Source organism: Castor canadensis, chromosome 4, assembly GCF_047511655.1.
Source record: "Castor canadensis chromosome 4, mCasCan1.hap1v2, whole genome shotgun sequence".
Taxonomy (NCBI): Eukaryota; Metazoa; Chordata; class Mammalia; order Rodentia; family Castoridae; genus Castor; species Castor canadensis.
In genome coordinates, this window is record NC_133389.1 from 59,519,348 (window position 1) to 59,539,005 (window position 19,658).

A 19,658-nucleotide genomic window follows, 5' to 3' on the forward strand; every position below is an offset into this window, starting at 1 on the left:
CATTACTACAGAGGTATGCCTCTATTGGTTTCTTGTTTTATTCAGCCATGGTAAATCCTATCAGGAAAGTAGAGAAGAGCTGGGTGTCAGTGGCTCATGTCTATAAATCTAGTTATTTAAGAGGCTGATATCAGGAGGATCCTGGTTCCCAAACACGCTGAGCAAAAAAGTTCTCAAGACTTCATCTCAACAGAGAAAAAGCTGGGCATAGTAGTAAGCATCTGTCATCTCAGCTATAGCGGGAAGCATAAAATAGGAGAATTGTGGTCTAGGCTGGCCTGGACAAAAAGCCAGCTCCTATTTCCAAAATAACCAGAGCAAAAAGGGGTGGAGATATGGCTCAAGTGGTAAAACACCTGCCTAGCAAGCATGAAACTCTGAGTTCAAACCCCAGTACTGCCAAATAAAAGAAGAAAGAAAAGTAGTGAAGATATTGGGCCAGCCTCTTCCATATTACTCCAATCAAAGCCTTTCCTGGAATCTTGCTTCCAGCATCCTTGAGAACTAGGAAAAAACTGTATTTAGAAACATATTTTTGCATTCAAAACCTGCTTTCTGCATTTCATAGCAAGAAATCCACCAGCAACCCCAACCTCCATTCCAGTCCTGGCCCTGCAAGCAGAATGGCACTGGGTTTAATGCACTGTTAATGCTCAGGTTTAGAGGAACAAAGTCGGAGTTTGATACTCAGCAGTTCTGCAACCAGGAGTTTTGACCCAATCTCCTAAGGACTGACTGTAGGGAAGTCATGTCAGACACAGAACTCATTTAATATAAACACACAAACAAGCTACCACTTCCAATGGCTTATGGTGGAAACAAGGCATTACAAAATCATCATGAAATAAATACATTTGTATCAATATCAGCCACACATGGGAAATGAATATAAAGATTTGAAGTGTGTGACTTATAGAAATGATTGAACAAAAGCCTTAAAAAATTCGATGTCAAGCTAGGGAGATATTTTCAAATTGCTTTGTCATATGAAACTATTGCTAAAGATAGAATAAATCCAAAAGTAGGATTGGTGTGTGGGGGTGTAGAAAACCAACATGAAAGGCCTAAATAGCAACTCTGGCCAATGACTGTGTTTTGCCTTTTTTTTCATTTGAGTGTGTGTACAGCAATTACTATACCTCAGGACTCCTACCTCTCTACTTCAGGAGGTTGAACTCTAACCAAAGGTGTGTGAAGCCCATGCACACGGGTAATAGACGCTAAAGATATTTTGAAATCAAGGAACTTCACTTGGCAATTTTCTTCATCCACAAACAAAACAGAAAGCAACAGCTTAAACATTCATTTTAGGACTCACCCACATTAGCCACGTCCCAATGCCCAAGGATAACATTTTGCCAGATGATAGGCAGATCCATGTTCCATGGTCCAGGAGGCAATGAGACAGGCACATGAACAAAAAGAAAAGAAAATTAGTTTAGAAATAGTTCAACAACTAGTGGCAACTTACTCCTTCAAAGGCATGATAACAGTTTTCTCCTTCCTAGAAACCACTTCACTGCCAAGATATTGTAGATTACGAAGAAAGTTCCTATCAAAAAACAAGGGAGATTATTCATGAGCGATCCAAAGGGATTACTCATTAGCATTTTCATTTAACAGTTGCAAATAGAATCTACACCCAAATCACATTTGGACATGCAATAGATGTTTCCAGAAGGATAACAGGAAAGAGTTGTATGAGTTGTATAGAGACATAAAAATAATTAAAGCAAGTCTGGACTAGAATTAGGGGTGGGGAACCATTGCAACAAAAAGGTTTAGGCTGCCTCAGCATTATAATCAGAAAACCAGCAAAATGATTGACACATTCCAACAAACATGTGACTGGAATGATTCTAATTACATGCTGTCAAATAATACAAATTATAACCCAGTTTATATGTCTACAGGTCAGAGTCATAGAATAGAATTTGAATTCTTGAGAAAAAAAAGGGCCAAAGAAATAAAATATTACTATTATCTTTTTTATAACAGATGCCCAGATGTCATTATATTCCTAGGGTGCATTGTTTTTCAATCCTACAGGTTCTCATAATTGCTCTATCAGAGCAAGAATTCCACAGCATAAAAATCACAAAACATATTTTCAAGTAAATGTAAAACAGCTCGTCTGTCACAAGCTTTCCACATGAGAAGTCACCTGGGAAAACCAGGCTTTTTCAATGTCATGCTAGAGAAATCTGTGCTCTTCATGTCTACTTGGGTGTCTGGGTCTCTGACTTACAGACGTGTACTACTAATCAGGTCCATGAAAAGCTACTGTCAACCTAGAGGAATTCAGAGCACATCTTGAAAAGATATTTGTATACTCGTGTTTATTTCATAGTAGCTTTGTTCACAACAGGCAAGAGGTGGAAGCAACCCAAGCGTCTATCACTGGTTGAATAGATAAACAAAATGTGATGTGTACATACACCAGAATACTATTCACCCCAACACGTGCTTCAATAAGGAGGAACTTTGAAGACGTTGCAATAAGTAAATAAGCCAGACACAAAAGGAGAAGTGCCATGTGAGTCCACTCATACCCCGAGTGGTCAAACGCTCAGAAACAGAAAGTAAAAGGGAAGGTGCCAGAGGTTGGGGAAAGGGAGACTGGGGAGTTGGTCGTTTAAGGGTGTATAGCTCAGTTTTGCAAGATGAAGAGTCCTGGAGGTTGGTTGACAACACTGTGAATATATGTAACACAGTTGAACTGTACACTTAAAACTGGTTAAAATGGTAAGTAGATTTTTAAAAAAATCTACTGTCAAAATGGTTCTTAGAATTATTTGGCTACCTGTGTAGACTCAATCTTCAGAGGAAAGAATGAAAACAGTGTGTGTCAACACTCTTTGTAAAATGTTAAAAGATGCAGTTGTAATAGAACCAAAAGCAGTGTAGCATTAATTCAAGAAACTTGGTTTTACTGTTGGCAGATTGTAGGATGGGAAGAGTTGCTCAACGAGCACAAAATCATGACAAAAAGCCATCAAACCCAGGCACGCAGCAGGTTGTCAGCACTCAGTCCACAGCTCACAGCACACAGGGAAGCGGAGCTCTGCTGTGGCATCTGTGCCCTCTAAATGCAGGGACACCTTGCAAAGTGCAGGCAAATATGAGGGCTTCCTACACCCTTTGGTATTTTTAAAGTTTAATACCTTGGGTTTTGGATTGTGTTAACCCACTCTTAGTCTTGGTAATGAACGGTGAATTTTCTTCTCATTGTAGAAGTTTAATCTTTAAGCACAGAGATGGCACTGTATCAGATATTAACTATTTTTATTTGATTTAAAAAATCAGAAAAGGGAGTACATCAGCACATAGATGAGTTACTACAATGGAGATAAGCTTACGTATCTGCTTCCACAGTCAGTGCTGGCCTCTCTCACAGTGAGCTGACCTCTCTCAGTGACAGGAAACAGTGTTCCCAAGGAAGAGCAAGAGTGTGAGCTAGGGGGTCAGCTGTCCTTACAGGGTGACCTCAGGCAAGCCACTACATGTCTTTTTTCATGGAGAACCAAAGATGTCCTGGGTTTCTCATAGAGTTACGGTAAGGAGCAAATGGTGGTCTGCCTCATGATGGGAATGCTCGATGCCTCTCTAGAAAATGAGGAATGCCCACATCAGACAGAATATGCTGTAGCCTCAAATTAACTTCCCAACTCTGCTCTGGTTTGGATTTAATTTAAGTGAGTTCTCCAAGGGTTCACGTGTTGGTTTCATCCCCATTGTGAGATGTTAAGGTGGAAACTTAATCTGGCTGTGGCAGTTAGAGGTGGGGTCTTTGGAAGGTGATTAAGATTAGATAAGCAGTAGGTGGGCTCCTATGATTGAATACTGAACCACACAGTGTGCTTTTGGTCTTTTGTCAAGTGATGTCCAACGCTGCCTCAGGACTCTGTCTCTAGATTCTCTCTGATTTGGACAGTCAAGGCTATCACTAGAAACAGGTCCTGCAGAGCTGTGAGATAAATGAGTTTCTTTTAAGAAATACAGTTCCCTAAGCTCAGGTATCTTATTATAATAACAAAAAAGCTGCTGAATACAAGCCTGACTTCCTATTACTTCTGTCCATCACCTTCTTGCCTAGTTTTCACCCAAACAAAGGCCATGGGTCTATGGCAATGGTTCTTAGAGTGGGGTTTAGAGACTGGTGGTCCCTAAGGTCCTTTCAGGGAGCCCATGAGATCAAAACTATTTGTTTTTTCACCTTCATTCTTTCACGAGTGTACAGTAGGAATCTCTAGAAGTGCAGGTAATTGATTCTCACCTCCCTTTAGTAATGCAGAAACAGACGTGAGACTTTTCTGTTAAGCAGGATATTATATAGATTTGCAAGTCCACTCTTTACCTGAATTTATTTTTGTTTTAGAAAACATAGTTAATCTTCATAAAAATATGTATGTGGACATGGAATGGATTGATTATTGCTATTTTAAATAAAATAAAAATAAATGCTTTTAAGAAGTTTTTAGCTGCACTTCCTAACGCAGCTAACATCAATAGATAATGCGTAAAGAAAAATCTTTGCAGTCTTCGATGATCTTTAAGAATGCAGAGGCGCTGAGAGCCAACTGAAGCTGCCAGCAGAGGGGCAAATGGTCCAAGAAGAGGCTGCAGAGGTCGGCAGGAGACACCACGAAGACCCAGAGCCTATGTTTGAGGCTCTGGCTTTGCCTAAGAATAATGGCAGAGTGGTCCACAGTCCATGAGTGTTCCAGGCTGCAGTTTCTCTGTTTCTAAGAGTCGTGCAGAATTATCAGCTCCTTTTGTTTTTAGTTTGGGGGGTTTTGTTTCTGTGATTTTATGGGATGTTCAGCTTTTACCCAGGCTAGCTTTGGATCGTGATCCTGCTACTTCTGCTTCCTGAGTAGCTGGAATTGCAGGCAGGAATCACCACGCCCACCCAGTTCCACCACTTCCATTCAGAAATCTCCAGCACTTAATAATGAATCAAAAGGTTCTTTTCAGAAACAGTAACTTCCACTACATAATAGGTATGTATCTGAATTGTGCTGATCTTTTTTAAAAAAAATTTTGTTTGGTGGTATTTGGGTTCAACTCAGGGCCTTGGGCTTGCCAGGCAGGTGCTCTATCACTCAACTCTTGTCCCCAACCCTTTTTACTTTCATTATTTTTAAAATATGGTCTCACATTTCTGCCTGGGCTGTCCTGAACCACAACCCTTCCCATGTAGCTGGGATGACAAGCAACCATCACTACCTGTCCAGCCTTTTATTAGTTGAGATGGGGTCTTGTGGACCTCTTGCCCGTGCTGGCCTCAAACCACAATCCACCTGATCTCTGCCTCTCAGGTAGCTAGGAATACAGGCATGAACCACCATGCCTGACTATGCTGACCTTCAAAACCACTTTTCTGGTTAATTTGCAGAATATGTTTATGGATGAGCTAAGTTTTATTTCTTGATACCTCCCACATTCAAGTGGATCCAGACCAAGGTCATGGTTCCTGCTTTGGGGAGTCTCTGTGGACTAGGAAGAAGTGGGGCCATGCTGATGGCTACTTCTACAAAAGATGGCCCTTTCTAACCTCAGAAAGGGCCTCCCTGCTGTTTGCTTCCTGTGTTGGCTCTTTTGTGCCACCTCCCTCAGAAGTTGTTGCAACTTATCCATTCTCAAGTCTTTGTGTACTTGCATTATTCTGAGGGGGAAAAAAAAAAAAAGAAAAACCTCACCTTCACCTTCACTAAGAAGCAAGAGGCAGAAGCTAACAAGTTAATATTAATGCACAATGATTAAAAAATTTATGAATTATAACTTTAGTATTGGCAAGATAAAAATAATTATTTTAATATGCAGTTTTCAGGAATAAATAGCACCTGAAAGTGTGATTATGATTTTAATAATGAGATAATACTTTATGTTCATAAAAGCAGCAAGCAGCAAGAAATCCACAGCCATGTCAAGGTCAGAACATGAGTGTGAAGAGAGACTATGAAGGTAACCAGAAACAGGTAAATGGTAGCAAAATTTTTTATCAAAGTAATTTTCCACGGATGCCTGCTAGTATGTGACTGAGGGGACAGGTTGTATCCTAAAAGAAGCAGCCAAAGTATCAGAACCTTGCATCCAGACTGAGGTTGTATTATGGTTTGGAAGTTAAATGACCCCAAAAGGGTGGTAGTATGGAGAACTGGTGGAACCTGTAAGAGTTGTGGCCTAGTGGGAAGTCTTTAGGTCATTGAGGGCTGTATCCTTAAGGGGGATTGTGGGATCCCAACCTCCTCCTTGTATCTTTTGTTTCTTGGCCACAAGCCAAGCAGTTTTGCTCTACCACACATTCCTGTTGCGATGTGCTTGCTGCCTCACCTCAGGTCTAACAGCAATGGTCTGCCTCATCATAGACTGAAGCCTCCAAAACTGTGAGCCAAAACATTTCTTCTCTCCTTGTAAGTAGATTATTGCAAGTATTTTATTATAGTAACAGAGCGCTGACTTATGGATATTTCTAAAACCTTTCTTGGTATATATGTATAAGCATTAACCAAACATATTTAGTAAGATGAAGAATTCCTATGTTGTACAATCTGCATATCTTTACATAGTACTTAATTGTTTTTCAATATTATCGTATCAATTTATCTGAGATGTATACAGTTTTCTATTTTCATAATGTTCTCTTTTGAAACTCTTTCTTCCCATAGTTGATATTGTGGTAATAGGTGTTTATGTACTGGCTCTCTCTATAAGATGATAAGCACTGTATTTTATTCCCATGGTTAATATCAGTACCTTGCTTGTAAAAGTTGATAAATGAATATCAAATGAGAGAACCTGCATTTGAATTGAATTATAAGACCTCTCTCTGTTATTGTGCAAACAGTATGGAAGCATTACCAGGTTATCAATCCTTTTTGCAAATATAATTAATTCAATCAGATTCTCTGCCTTTCAGTTAATCAGCAGAACTAAGAAAAATGATACTTTCTTTTAAGAAAAAGAGGTGATAAATTTGGAGCAAGGAGTATATTTGGGGAAGTCAAAAGCCTGACGATAAGCACAAAAGTGTGACACAGTGTAGGGAATAAACACAAGAGCCTGGAGATACAGGTATGGAAGAAAGATGAGGGATTCAGGAGAAAAATGGCAAATCATTGTATAGTTTGTTCACCTTAGGCTATCCATTAGGTGAAGTACCATTTAACTTCCTATCTCAAGGTCCCACAAATGATACTAATAGTTCCAAAATTTGCTCATAACAAAGACTAAATACTTGTCTGGACTAGCTTGGAAGCTTAACTATAATTTTTAACATCTCCACTTAACGCAAAGCATTCAAACTTCTGAACAACTACTTACAAATGTACTTTCGAAAAAGTGACTCATCTGTAAAATGGGGAAAGCCTATATTCAGAAAGTAGGTCTCTGCCTTTTATCACTCTAGGCTTTTTACCCCAAAGGCTAAAAAATCCAGAGGCCAAAGAAAAGAAGTATCTTTATGCTCAAAAGCAAAATGCACGACATCCATTAAACCATTCTGATCATGGTGTGTTTTCTGCTTTGAAAAATCCTCAGAAAAGAAGTAGCAAGGCCCCCTAAAATATGAGGCCCATGTGTTCCTTATGGAGGAAATGCAAAGTGTAGACAGAGGACCATGGAATAAGAAGGGAAAGCCCATGTGTCAGCAACCCTGACAGCTGGTGTCCAAAGGGCACTTGCAGCTGAAACCAAGTTTTTCCCCCACATGAATGCAGTGGGAAAATAAAAGGCTTCTAAACACTCAGAGGTCATTGACCTTGTCTTCCCTACGTCTTTGATGCTGGCTCTCTCATATCATATTCAAACTGATACTTTATTAGGTCAAGGCCAAAAATCAAGTTCCTGAATTCAGTGTGCATCTTTGTAAACAAAAATGTCAACAAAAAAAATGGATGAGAACTATATCATAAATTTCCAGCAAACAATCCCATACAGAAATATCCAGTTTGTCTCCACAACAACAAAACCATCCAATCATCAAGAAAAGAACATGTTCAGAAGACAGCTCAGGGTTTTTAGTGCTTGTAGAATGCACACACTCACAGACACCCTGTTTAGCATTAAAAGTGTAATCAAATTTCTTGCTCACTACAGGGGGAGGAGTCCAATAAAAACAGAGATGTTTAAAATATTACTCTGATCAATTCAATTGCTAAAACTTTTTTACAAGTATGAAAGCGATTCTACTTGGGAGGCTGAGATTGGGAAAATCACAATTAGAAGGAAACGTTGGCAAAAACTTCACAAGACCCTAACTCAACCAATAGCTGAGCTCCCAGCTATGTGGAGGCTGAGATCAGGTCCCTGGCCAGGCCAGGAAAAAGTTTGCAAGACCCCATCTCAGAGGAAAAAAGCTAGGCATAGTGGCATACACATGTCATCCCAGCTGTGGTGGGAAGTGTAAAACTAGGATAGCAGTCCAGGTACCACCTGGGTAAAAAGTGAGCCCTCATCTCCAAAATAACCAAAGAAAAATGAGCTGGAGACATGGCTCAAGTAGAGCACCCGCCTATCAAGAGCAAAGTCCTGAGTTCGAACCTCAGTACCACTAAAAAATAAAATAAAATAAAATAAAATAAGTGCTCTAATTGCTATCCCAAAGGCCATGCTAACTCAAGTTGCTACACTAATTTGAATTTACTAAGTACCTGTTCTGTACTATAGGCAAAAAGCCATCCCCACAAAATCTGGCTACTGGTTATTAAGCAAAATTTTGGAGATTGGAGTAAGGGCTAAGTTGAGGCATAGGAGCCATGGGGCAGAAAAACAGAAAGAGCATATCTATTTGACTCATTCACTTTCTTTGAGTTCAGTGCTATGAGCTCTACTGAGTCCCTGGTATACTGTTCTCAGCCCAGAGAAGTCCAATGCAAGGAGATAGTTCCTTTTCTTTGTATGTTTTATTTTCTATTCTCAACTCCTCTCCTTAGCCTTGCTAAAATTATACTTTTGGTCTGACTAATAATTTTATGGGTCAAGCCATTTTTCTCACATCAACTCATTTCCAGGCAGTCAGTTAACTCCCTGTCCATGGAAAGCCACTGGTGCTCAGCCCAGCTGGTCCTTGAAGTTTACATAAGCAGCTCACAGTCAGAGTCAGGCCAGAATGTGCCACTTGCTACCTTCCAGTGGGGCCTAGAGGACTTTTATCTGTCTCTAGTCTAACAGTCAGAAAAAACAAACACCACTTTCTTTATGATGAATGGAGGTCAGCAGAAAGTATAGAGATGTGCTACACTTTAGCCATCTAGTCACCATTTGAGTTTATTCTAATGGGAACCACCTAGATAATTCCTCTTGCTATGCTTTGAAAAAAATTACTCTGAATCTCTCCTAATTCCTCCAAATCCAGGAAGAGAGGTGAAAGTTGAGAAAAATACTAACGTGAGATGGTAGATAACATGATACACAGTGAAAGCACTGAGCTACTTCAGAAAAACAATAGAGTAATGCTTGTCAGGTACATCAATGGGACCAATTATCCAGAGAACAAAAGCCCATGCTTATTAATCAAAACATTATTATTGCTGTTGTTAAGTAATTCTTTAGTAATTTTTATATAGCAGAACCGTGCAAAGTGATCTGTTGATTTCCTCATATCAAAACTGTTTCAACAATGCTGAGCTGTGCAAATAACAAAGTTTGTGCTATGCAATTGTGTTTAGAAAGCAAAGGGTTTTAATCTGCAATGGTGCTTGAGGGTTGTATCTCTGAAAGCTGCAGCAGCTGTAACTCCATCATAAAGATGAATAAACTGTCATCCAGGGAAATTAAGTGATGATGACTCCATATCTGGAAAATGACATTGCTGCTAACTTTCCCAAAAACACACCTGGGTATCCTCTTACTGTGTACTCCAGAGACCAAAGCTGCAGTTAAAGCACTATGAGGGGTAACCTGTAGGAAATTGTATATTCACATACTCACATCTTAAAATACCAAAATGAAACAAAATATCATGATGCTTTTTACTGCAAACGTTTGGCAACTAGGTTGCATGCATACTTAAACAGTGTTACTCACTGTTGCATTACCTAATTCATTTTAATCTACAATATGTTTTTCCAAGGAAGCAAACAGCTAAGAATAGCACAAATTATTCATCCTTTATAAATACAATGTAGGTGGTGATGTGTCATGATAGTATTCCCCAGGATTATACATTTTTTGACAAAATAGTATCTAAGCTGTCTGACCTTTTATAAATAACATCTGTAAGCTTCATGTGGTGATGGACAGTGTAGCCCCAGCACTTCGGAGGCAGAAGAAGACAGATTACGAGTTTGAGAAAAGTCTGGGCTACATAGCAAATTCTAGGCCAGCCTGGGCTGCAGTGTGAGGCCCTGTCTCAAAAACAAACAAACAAAAATAGCATCTATACATTTTTAGCTTTGGTTATTCTAGTATCTTGTCATTTGGAAAAAGTTAGGAGTTGCCTGGAGAAGAAGGGAAGTCAAGAGAAGAAAGGATGAAAGCACAAATGTTGGCTCCAGGTCTGTGTAGGATGCAGTATTCAGTGCAGAAGTTCCAGGCTGGCCCTCTCACTTCCTGTCTTCTTAGGCCATCTAACTTTTCCCAGTGAGAAGTGAGAGTAGCTAACCTCCTCAGGTAGTCTGCATAAAAGCCTTCGTGATTGCTCCCAGATTATTTAATGGATTCCAGATTTTTTTGTGTTCAAGTTGGGTGCACTTGTCTAAGCATTTACATGGGCCAGCTGGACCTCACAGGGTCATAGGAAACAGTGATCCAGAATCTCCACTGCATCCGGATCTTCTAGCAATTCTAGTAACTTTCTGTGATGCTTGTCCCTAGTTTAGTGGCATCCACTGCTGCCTTTGGGCTCCTCGATGTTAGATGTCCTTATAGACATCTAACTTATTATTCCAGAATAGGAATAAGTTAAAATGGCAGGGTGCATGTGGCACAGACAGTTTCACCATGGGGGAAGAGGTTCTCAAGAATTCCTAAACCCAGTTGGAAGAAATCTGACAATGGTTAAAATTGCCATCACTGCAGGTGGTTACAGGGTCCAACAAATGCAGTCGTACTAGTCATTAAACTAGTATAGCCTGGAAACATGGGTGCACCTGTAACCACTATAAATAAAAGTGCTGTTTAAAAAAAAAAACAGACCAGCTCTATCCATGTGAAAACATGAACTCGCAACAGTTTTGCCTAATTATTTTGGTAATGAAATGATCAAGGAATATGAATGAATTTGTGTGTGGGGGGTGACTGTAGCACAGGCAGAGTTAAATACCTCTGATACTCATTACATTTCCAAATTGAATGGCACAGATAAAGGGGTATGGCTCAACAAAATAATCATTTGTTTTTTAAAATGCAGAAATGTTTTGCAGTGGGATTACCAGGTTTATCTCCCTAATTGCCTTTTGCTTTGGATATTTTTTTTTAAACCTGAGACGTGGCAAGGAGAAAACATGAAATCTACTCAGGGCTACAATTTATTTCTAAAAATGATTAAAAGATGAACACCGTGAAGACCAAAAGCTTAAAACATGAATATTGAAGGTAAAAGTTGATCTGTTAAATATGAATTTTCATACAGAATTAAATATTAATGAAATACACAGGCAGAATGCAAACATATTTTAGTCTGCAGTAGTAATTGCTTTAAAATCAGACCTGTAGCTTATCAAAATGATCTTCATCCACTCCTTCTCCTGACCTCATTATTTAGCTCTGAAAAGCTTGTGACTAGTATGTGTATGGGGGGAATGCTCTTTTAATTTAAAGGTAAATACAAGTCACTGATAAAACATTTGCTTGTATTTGAGTTCATCGTGTGAATGTTCCACATTATACTTTTCTTATGAGGTTGGTGGTAGAGATAGAAAGATTTGTATGGTATAATGCTGATCTTTTAAAAACTATCAGACTAGTGATTAAAATATTGTGAATGTCCCATCTTATCACTCATAAAGTGCCATCACAAGCATGAAGCCATTTAATTTTTCATCCTCTATGTGACATAAGGAATTCTAGTAGTTCCCTTTGCCAATGAGGCAGCTGAGTTCGAGACAGAATTAGTATACTTGCCAATGAGCTTCTGATAGGAATCACACGCGTGTGGACAAATATTTGCATTAGAGAATAGCCCATATCTTTTCCATGATGCTGTGATTATGTACACTTGATAAATACCATGTGTCAAAATGCAGATACATAGACTCAACAGCTTTGATTACCTACAGCCATACAATCCCTCAAAGAGTATATAATTGGAGTACATACTTCTAACATGATAACAAACTTTCTAATTCCTATCATTCAAAACATCTGTACATGGTTATGTCTTATTGTTCCTATTTGCTCATTTCTCCTGAGCAATGGACTGTTTCCAACTATTTGATGAGATACACAAGCCTACACTTGTAGGTTTGTATATTTAAGACTGTTTGGAAGCAGTTTTGTTGCTAGAATATGGAAACCTACAAGTCTTCTGATCATTTTTTTCTCTACTTAACTTCAAACATTTAATATGCACATGAGATATGACTTAATCTTTTCACTTTTTTTAAAAAAAGAATGGTATCACAAGAAATCTCATTTCCTAAAAATACAAATCAAGAATTTTATCTAGATCTGAAACACTTCAACAACTATACATGCCAGTGAACACATGCATGATCCTACTTTGTAAATCAAGGCACCATAATAGGAGTCAAATAAAAAGCTTCCAAAAAAGGGATTCAAGATCAGATATATCATCAGCTCCAAAGTAAGAGTTCTGCACATTTCTGGATGCCAGCAGCACTTTATGGGCATCTTGCCTGGCATAGCTCATTCTTCTTTCAGCCCAATCACTATCAGTGTGGCTTTCCACATTCTATCTGCTTTTGAGAAGTCTGATGAGCTCATGTGACCATGTCCTCATCTCTACTATAAAGAATGTTAATTTTACAGATTCTTCCAGCTTCCAAAACTTAAATTATCCATGCAATTACACAAGTGTAGTAGAGAGTGTTTTCTGAAGTTTCCAGTTAATAATCTGTATTTCTACTTGACATACAAGGACCTGCTTGAGGGCTGACTGCTTGCTTCTTCCTTCTACTGACCCCACTCAGGTTTAGAGCAGCATCCTTCTCTTCTACCATAACCTCTGAACAATAATTTACCCAGTGAGAAGTCTCAGAACCCTTTCTCAGAGCACCACATCTTGGAGAACACAAAGATGAGTAAAATGGAGTCCTAGATCTCAATCAATAAATGACACAAAGAATAAATACAGGCCAAGTGTCATGACAGAGGAAAGGCAAAGAGCTGCAGAAGGAAAAATCAAAGAGACCTGAGCACAATCACAGAAAACATCATAAGAAAGATAGTGTTTGAGTTGAGCCTTAAAGAACTACTAGTAGGGCATGCCTGTAATCCCAGCTACCCTGGAGACAGAGAAAAGTCCAGCGTGGGAAAATGTTAATAAGATCTTATCTCATAAACAGGCTGGTAGGGGCGGTTATGGTGGTGTATGCCTATGATCCCAGCTACAAGGGAGGCAGAAGTAGGAGGATTGAGGTCTTAGGCTCCCCTGGGCAAAAGTGTGAGATGCTATCTAAAGAACAAGCTAAAAGCAAAGGAACTGGGTATGTGGCTCAAGTAGTAGAGTGCTTGCCTAGCAAGTGTGAGACTCTGAGTTCAATCCCCAATACTTCCAGAAAAGAAAGGAAAAAAAAACAAAAACAAAAAGGAACTGGTAGGATTTCAAAATGGAGACAGAGTGAGGAGGGGCATTTCAGTTGGTGAGATGGATGAGAAAATGGAATAAAAAAACCCAGAGAAATAAAACCTAGATGTGTGTAGACACTGGTGAGAGTTGCAATGGGGAAAACAGAACAGGCAGCAAACTCAGGGCTTTGAATGCAAAGCTGAGGGAGGCGGGTCTCATCCTTCAGGAAATGGGAGTGGCTTGAAGTTTGGAGCAGGAAGTGATAGGATCAAAGCTGCTCTGAAAAAGGCTTAAACTGGAAACAAGAGTTAGGGAAGGTGGTGAGAGTGAGCTTGGATATTATCACAGTGGCCCAAGCAGGAGGCACAAGAGCCTGGGGTTGAATTGGGGGCAGAATGACAGAAAGGAGTGGCAGTGCAAGGCCTCACTACCTGGCCCCTGACATCTCTGTGGTGTGTCCCTCTGTTGGGGAGCAATATGACAAGAGAGAGGTGTGGAAAGTGAAGGCCAGTTCTTTCACTTGAATGATTTAGGACATGGTGGTTCTGGGGTGAGGCAAAAAGCATGAAACTGGTGAATGCAATCTTTAGACCTCGCCAGTTTGGGGTGGCTTTGGACAGCTGGGTAAAATACCCACTTAGAAGTTGGAAATGGGGGACTAGATTTCTAATAGAGGCTGAAGAGTTAAAATCCAGATGTGGCAATCACTCACCCAGGCAACACTCTCAGTTCTGGAAACTCATGTCCTGTTACCCGCCAGGTGCTAGATGTTTGTGCTGTAAGTATTCTGTTATGAATTTCTCCCCTTAAAGCCTTCTTCAGCCCGTTTTACAGATGGGAACTCTGAGGACTTAGATGCATAAAATGAGCTAATGTCAGGAGTACATGATAGAGTCCAATTCCGGTTTGCCCCTGTTTTCCTCCCACACTTTGCAGAGTTTCTAATGTAAGCATACCATGTACACCTTTGATGTCTCATCATCTTTTCTCCAGGGCCTAACTGCTTGACAGAAATCTCTCCTAACTGTCCCAAGTTAAATTTAGTACCTGTCTTATCACTGCTTTAACCTCATTAATTGCTCACTCTCTCATTAGCTATGATTCCAGGGTAATGCCCTGTTAGCTCAATGTCTTGAATTCTTTCCACAAGATACTAGCTTTGGGCTATGACACTCTTGTCATGTTGGAATGCACACTGGACATGCCTCAGCCCTGCTTTTTATGTAATACCACCGGAACACCAAATCCTCCTGAATAAAACCTTCCCATGCTACTCAACTAGGATTAAGCCAAAACAAATTTTATTCTTCTTTTCATCCAAGAACAAGGTAGCTACTCTGATTTCTGTATTGCAGTCATCTCTTACCACCTTGGTAAAATAACAAATCATAAACTATTTATAGTTGCTACTTAGATTTCTCCAACTTTATTATGAAGATCAGATCCATTACCTTTTGAAATCTCTAGTCTCTTTAGCAACTTTCCATTCAAAGGCATATTTTCATTCATTTATTTACTAATTTATTTATTTTTAAGTTGGTACATAATAATTTTGACACACGTATACTATATGCAATTGTCAAGTCAGGGTTATTGACATAGCCACAACTCAAACATTAATTATTTCTTTGTGTTGGAAACATTCAAAACTCTCTCTCCTAGTTATTTTGCAATATGCAATAACAGATTGTTTGCTGCAGTCACCTTACTGTGCTGTTGACTCCACAGCACTAGAACCCAGTCCTCCAACCTAACTGTATTTTTTTTCCACCTGTTAACCAGCCCTTCTCTGCCCTTCCTCCCACTCACCTTGCCAATCTGGCTACCACTCTGTGACTATCTACTTCCATGAGAGTCAACTCTTACAGCTTTTACATCTGAGTGAGAAAATGTAGTACTTGTAACAGTTTTATCTTCTTTCCAGTTCTGTTTTTTGCTATTTTGGTAAACCAGGTCTGTATCAGAAATTCTATGTTCCTTTGTGCTAGGTTTCACACTTCCTTTCCAAGTGTCTCACATAACTCTGAAGTCATAAATTAATTCTTGCAGTGTGGTAAGTGAAAATTATTATTCTCCTTACAGATGAGGAAGTTGTTGCCCAGAGTAGACTGTGACTCATCTCACTCCCTGGACCTTTCAAGTGAACAATTCACAGCCCACCTGTCCTCACTTTTAAATTCTACAAAAATCATGTCCTGTTTTAGCTTTTCTTCTTCTTTTATGTTCCCAGAGAATGCATGCCAACATTCAGCATACAGTGAGGAGAGTGAGCTATGTGGTGCTGGGGCTAGTGTGAAGAACATATAGTTCTTTGGTTTGGAGAAAAGAAGAAACAGTCATAGAGACTGTGGGTATGTAGGAGAGGCTGAGTGTTACAGCTGGGGGAGGGAACCAGAAGGAAGGACTTAACCTGCAGGCCAACTGTGGGGCACTTTTTGTTAGTTTATTTAGCTTTCCAGGACACCACCTCCTTCAAATCCAAACCACAAGTCCCAACCTTCATGAAGTCTCCCTTGCTGCTGTCACTCAAAGCATGGGATCACTTTGCTGTGATCAGGTAACTATCTCATCTATCTATACAATAGTGCCAAAATCTTAATGGCTCCTGTCTTTGGGGCCTGCCAACTAGAATGTGTGCTTCCTGTGGGCAGAGGCCATGTTGTGTTCATCCTTGCATCAAATACTTACATACTACCCTGTCTAAAATGGAAGAGAGTACTTCTTAAAGTAGTAAGATCCTAATTGCTAGGGCTGTTACAGAGAGGCTTTCACCAATCCACTGTCTTCCTGTTAGTTCTAAATCGCCAAAACCTCACACGCCTTCTTATTTGAAGTGATTTCACCAATCCAAAAGTTTAAAAACATATATAACTAAACAATACAACTAGTCCTCCAAACAACTAATACCATTAGTTTAATGTTCTAATTTTAGTAATGATTAATACTAGAAATTGTTAGATGTGTTTTCAGGCCAATGTTTGTTTTTTGATTGTGAAGCATTGATCACTGATCCGTTTGTATACCTACTATGTACCAGACTCTGGGTACATAGTGAGAAGAACAGAGCCCTGCCCTCAGGAACTTATTCTAGTTAGGTGACAACTGCATTCGCCAGATTAAGAGGTCACGGGTCACAGACAAGGTTATAGTTTAGGTTTTCTTGGTTTTATTCCTTTGCTCCTCAATACAAAAGAAGGTTTGCCAAGGGTTACAACCTGTTCCAAGGAGCCTATTTAAAAGTGCTCTTTGGAAACATCACAAGAGAGGATTTTTAACTCCGTGTCTCCTTTACGTCTGAGCTGGGAGATGCCAATGGCGAATAGGGGATCTGAAGTCTTATGCCCGCAAGGTCGTATCAGAACCTCCCTGCACTGAAATCGTGCACTGCCCCAAATTGCGTGTGAAGATCTGTGCATCCGCTCCCATCACCACTAACATCACCTTCCGCAGGCAGCAGGCATGGGGGTCCCCAGCAGATCCTGCTCTACCAGATTAGTCTGTTTCTATTCAAATGGAATTTAGATTTAAACCGCAATTAGATTTGGGATTTACAGTCGGTTCTGCTATCACTCATTTCGTGATTTTCAGCCCTATCCAGGTCCGGTCTTAATCTTATGCACTTCAGGGAGAATTACAGTAGTTGTCGACCAGCTGGGGCTGGGAAACTGTGTTCTATCGCCAGGACGCCTCAGGAGAGCCCAGAGCAGAACCTCTGGTTGGGTTGAGTCAGCTTTGCTTTGCCTGGGGGATCCTTGGTGCTCACCCCCGCCCTCTCGCGACTGCGCTCGGGCAGGATTTCGGCGTTTCCCGGTTGCCTATCTTTTGTGCGCTGCCTCTCGCTTGTAGGAGGATTTCAACGCCAACACCCAGGCTTTCCTGGCAAAGAGGCCGCCGGCCAGCAGGAGCCCAGGAAGTGGCTTTACTTCTGCAGAAGGAAAAGCGAAAGCCACCTCTAGCCGGCGGAGAGAGCGGCGGAACGCGCAGCGAGGCTGCTGCTTCGGTAGTCGCAGAGGCGGTCACCACGCGGTGCAGACCCGGATCTCAACTTCCAGAGCAACTCGTTGCCCCCAAACCCATCGCATCCACCCCTACCCACCACCCACCGCCCACACCGACCCACCCCCGCTCACAGCGCAGGCTCCACGCACTCTAGGAGCGCCCTCCCGCAGCTCTGCCCCGCCACCCCACCTCCCGCGCAGCGCGCCCTGCGCGGGACCCGCACGTCCCTAGCTCCTGTGCTTCCAAGCAGGACCTGCCAAAGGGAGTTCAGAGCTCCCAACTTCGGCTTCCGGGCGGACACGACGTCCTCCCGGGAGCCCCGGCCCGCCTGCGCCAGCCTGCAGCAGAGGTCCTTACAGCTGTGCCGCGGGAAGATGAAATGCGCGGCTAGGGGCGCTCCCTCGGATTTTGAAAACCAGCCTCTTTCGCCTCGATGCCCCACCCCACAGCACTACAACCCCCCATCCCACAGTCTGTGGCCAGATGATTTTCATCCTGTGACGCGTCTTGGTGGAGAGGATCCGGAGCCAGAGCCGGAGCAGAGGTGCCAGCAGCACTGAGTTGCTAGGTCGCAGCTTCTGGCTGCAAGGGACGACCGGAGCAGAGGGAGCGAACGGGCCTTCTCCTGGAGACGCGAACGCACACACACACACGCACGCACGCACGCGCACACACGCAAGCATACACTCACTCTGTCTTCAGCACTCTCTCCCCCATCAAGCTACGAGCCGGAAAGCAGAGGTCAGAACCACTGACCAAGGGCCAAAATGCCGAGATGGAGGCGGAGCTTCTGGCCTCATCTCCAAGGTGCACATCTTCTAGGTAGCTCCCCCAATCCTCCCAGGGCGAGCACGATGTGGCTTCCAAGATTCCGCTCTTTGGGAAAACGGTTCGAGCTGCAGTGGGGTGGGGATGGATACCGAAAGAGCACTGGAGAGAGAGCCCGCGTTCTGCTCCGGCCCTCGGTGCAGAGAACTGGCCAGCCTTGCTCGCCTCCAGTGAACAAGTAGGCTACCGCGATCGGGAAGCCGGACCCCAGGGCGCTCCAACTCCCGCGAAGATCCGGAGGGGAGTGACAGCAGCAACCACTGCGCGCGCTGGCAAAGGCACTGAATCTCCGATTAGGCTCCACGGCCCGCGCGCGCGGGTGGAGGCGAGAGGGCGGGGGAGGAGTTGCCTAAGCGGAGAAGGATGACGTCCTCCAGAGCCTCGGGCTCCAAGGGACTGAGATTCGTGTGCTCGCCGGGCCCGGCGCGCTGGATCGGGGAGTGGGGGGCTTCGCTGGGGCTGCGCGCCCGGCTCTCGCTGCGGCTCCAACTGCCTAGCTCAAGCTGGGGCACAAGCCCTCGGGCCCCTTCAAAGCACCTCTCTGTAGGTCCCTCGCCTCGAGTGCCCGCCGTAGAGACCTTGTCGATTGCAAGCGGACCCAGGCAGGCAGCCCCCAGCCGGGCCAGCCTCTCCCCTTCCTAGCCCTCTCCCGCATCGACCTCGAGCCAAGGGCAGGAGCTAGTTCCCCAGCCCCTGCTCATGGGGCCAGCCGGCGCTCCCGGCCTGCGCCCGGCTGCCAAAAAGGATGGGAAGGAAATGCACTCACCTGGGTCTCAGGAGCCCTCCTCTCTGGATCCTCCTGGAGCCTGTTCCCAGCCCCCAGGCAAAACCTCCTCCCGAGGGGGAAAAAAAAAAAGTAGCCCTAGGGCAGAGAGAGAGAGCGCTGCTTCCAAGTCTCGGCGTAGCGGCTCTTTGCTTCGGATTCTCCCGGGTCCAGGGTCGGACTCAGCAGCAGGAAAGGGCTCCTGGAGGCTGAAAGGGGCAGCCAGACTCGGGATCCTCCCGCAGCGGTGGTGGCGGCACCTCCAAGTTGCCACCTGCAGCGCGCGTTGGGCGCCTGTGACAGCCCGCGCCGCTCTGCCGGCGCCGACCCGCCCTCCGGGTCCGCTCGTTGGCTGCGCCCCGCGCCCGGGCGGTC

General features: G+C 42.8%; 1 protein-coding gene across 28 annotated transcripts in view; it reads right to left on the reverse strand.

Annotated features, from left to right (window-relative positions):
* Window positions 1-19,597, reverse strand: part of Epb41l3 (erythrocyte membrane protein band 4.1 like 3) — a 237,730-nt gene extending 218,133 nt beyond the window's left edge. For 3 of the 28 annotated variants that reach the window (XM_074070268.1, XM_074070278.1, XM_074070266.1), the window contains exon 1: window positions 1,319-17,737. In XM_074070268.1, coding sequence (XP_073926369.1) covers window positions 1,319-1,379 — 61 coding nt within the window. In that variant the 5' untranslated portion in view covers window positions 1,380-17,737. Of the gene's footprint in view, window positions 1-1,318; window positions 17,746-19,286 lie in introns of those variants that run through there. The other 25 variants (XM_074070280.1, XM_074070277.1, XM_074070270.1 and 22 more) reach the window with 18 other exon arrangements.
* Window positions 19,598-19,658: the final 61 nt, after the last annotated feature.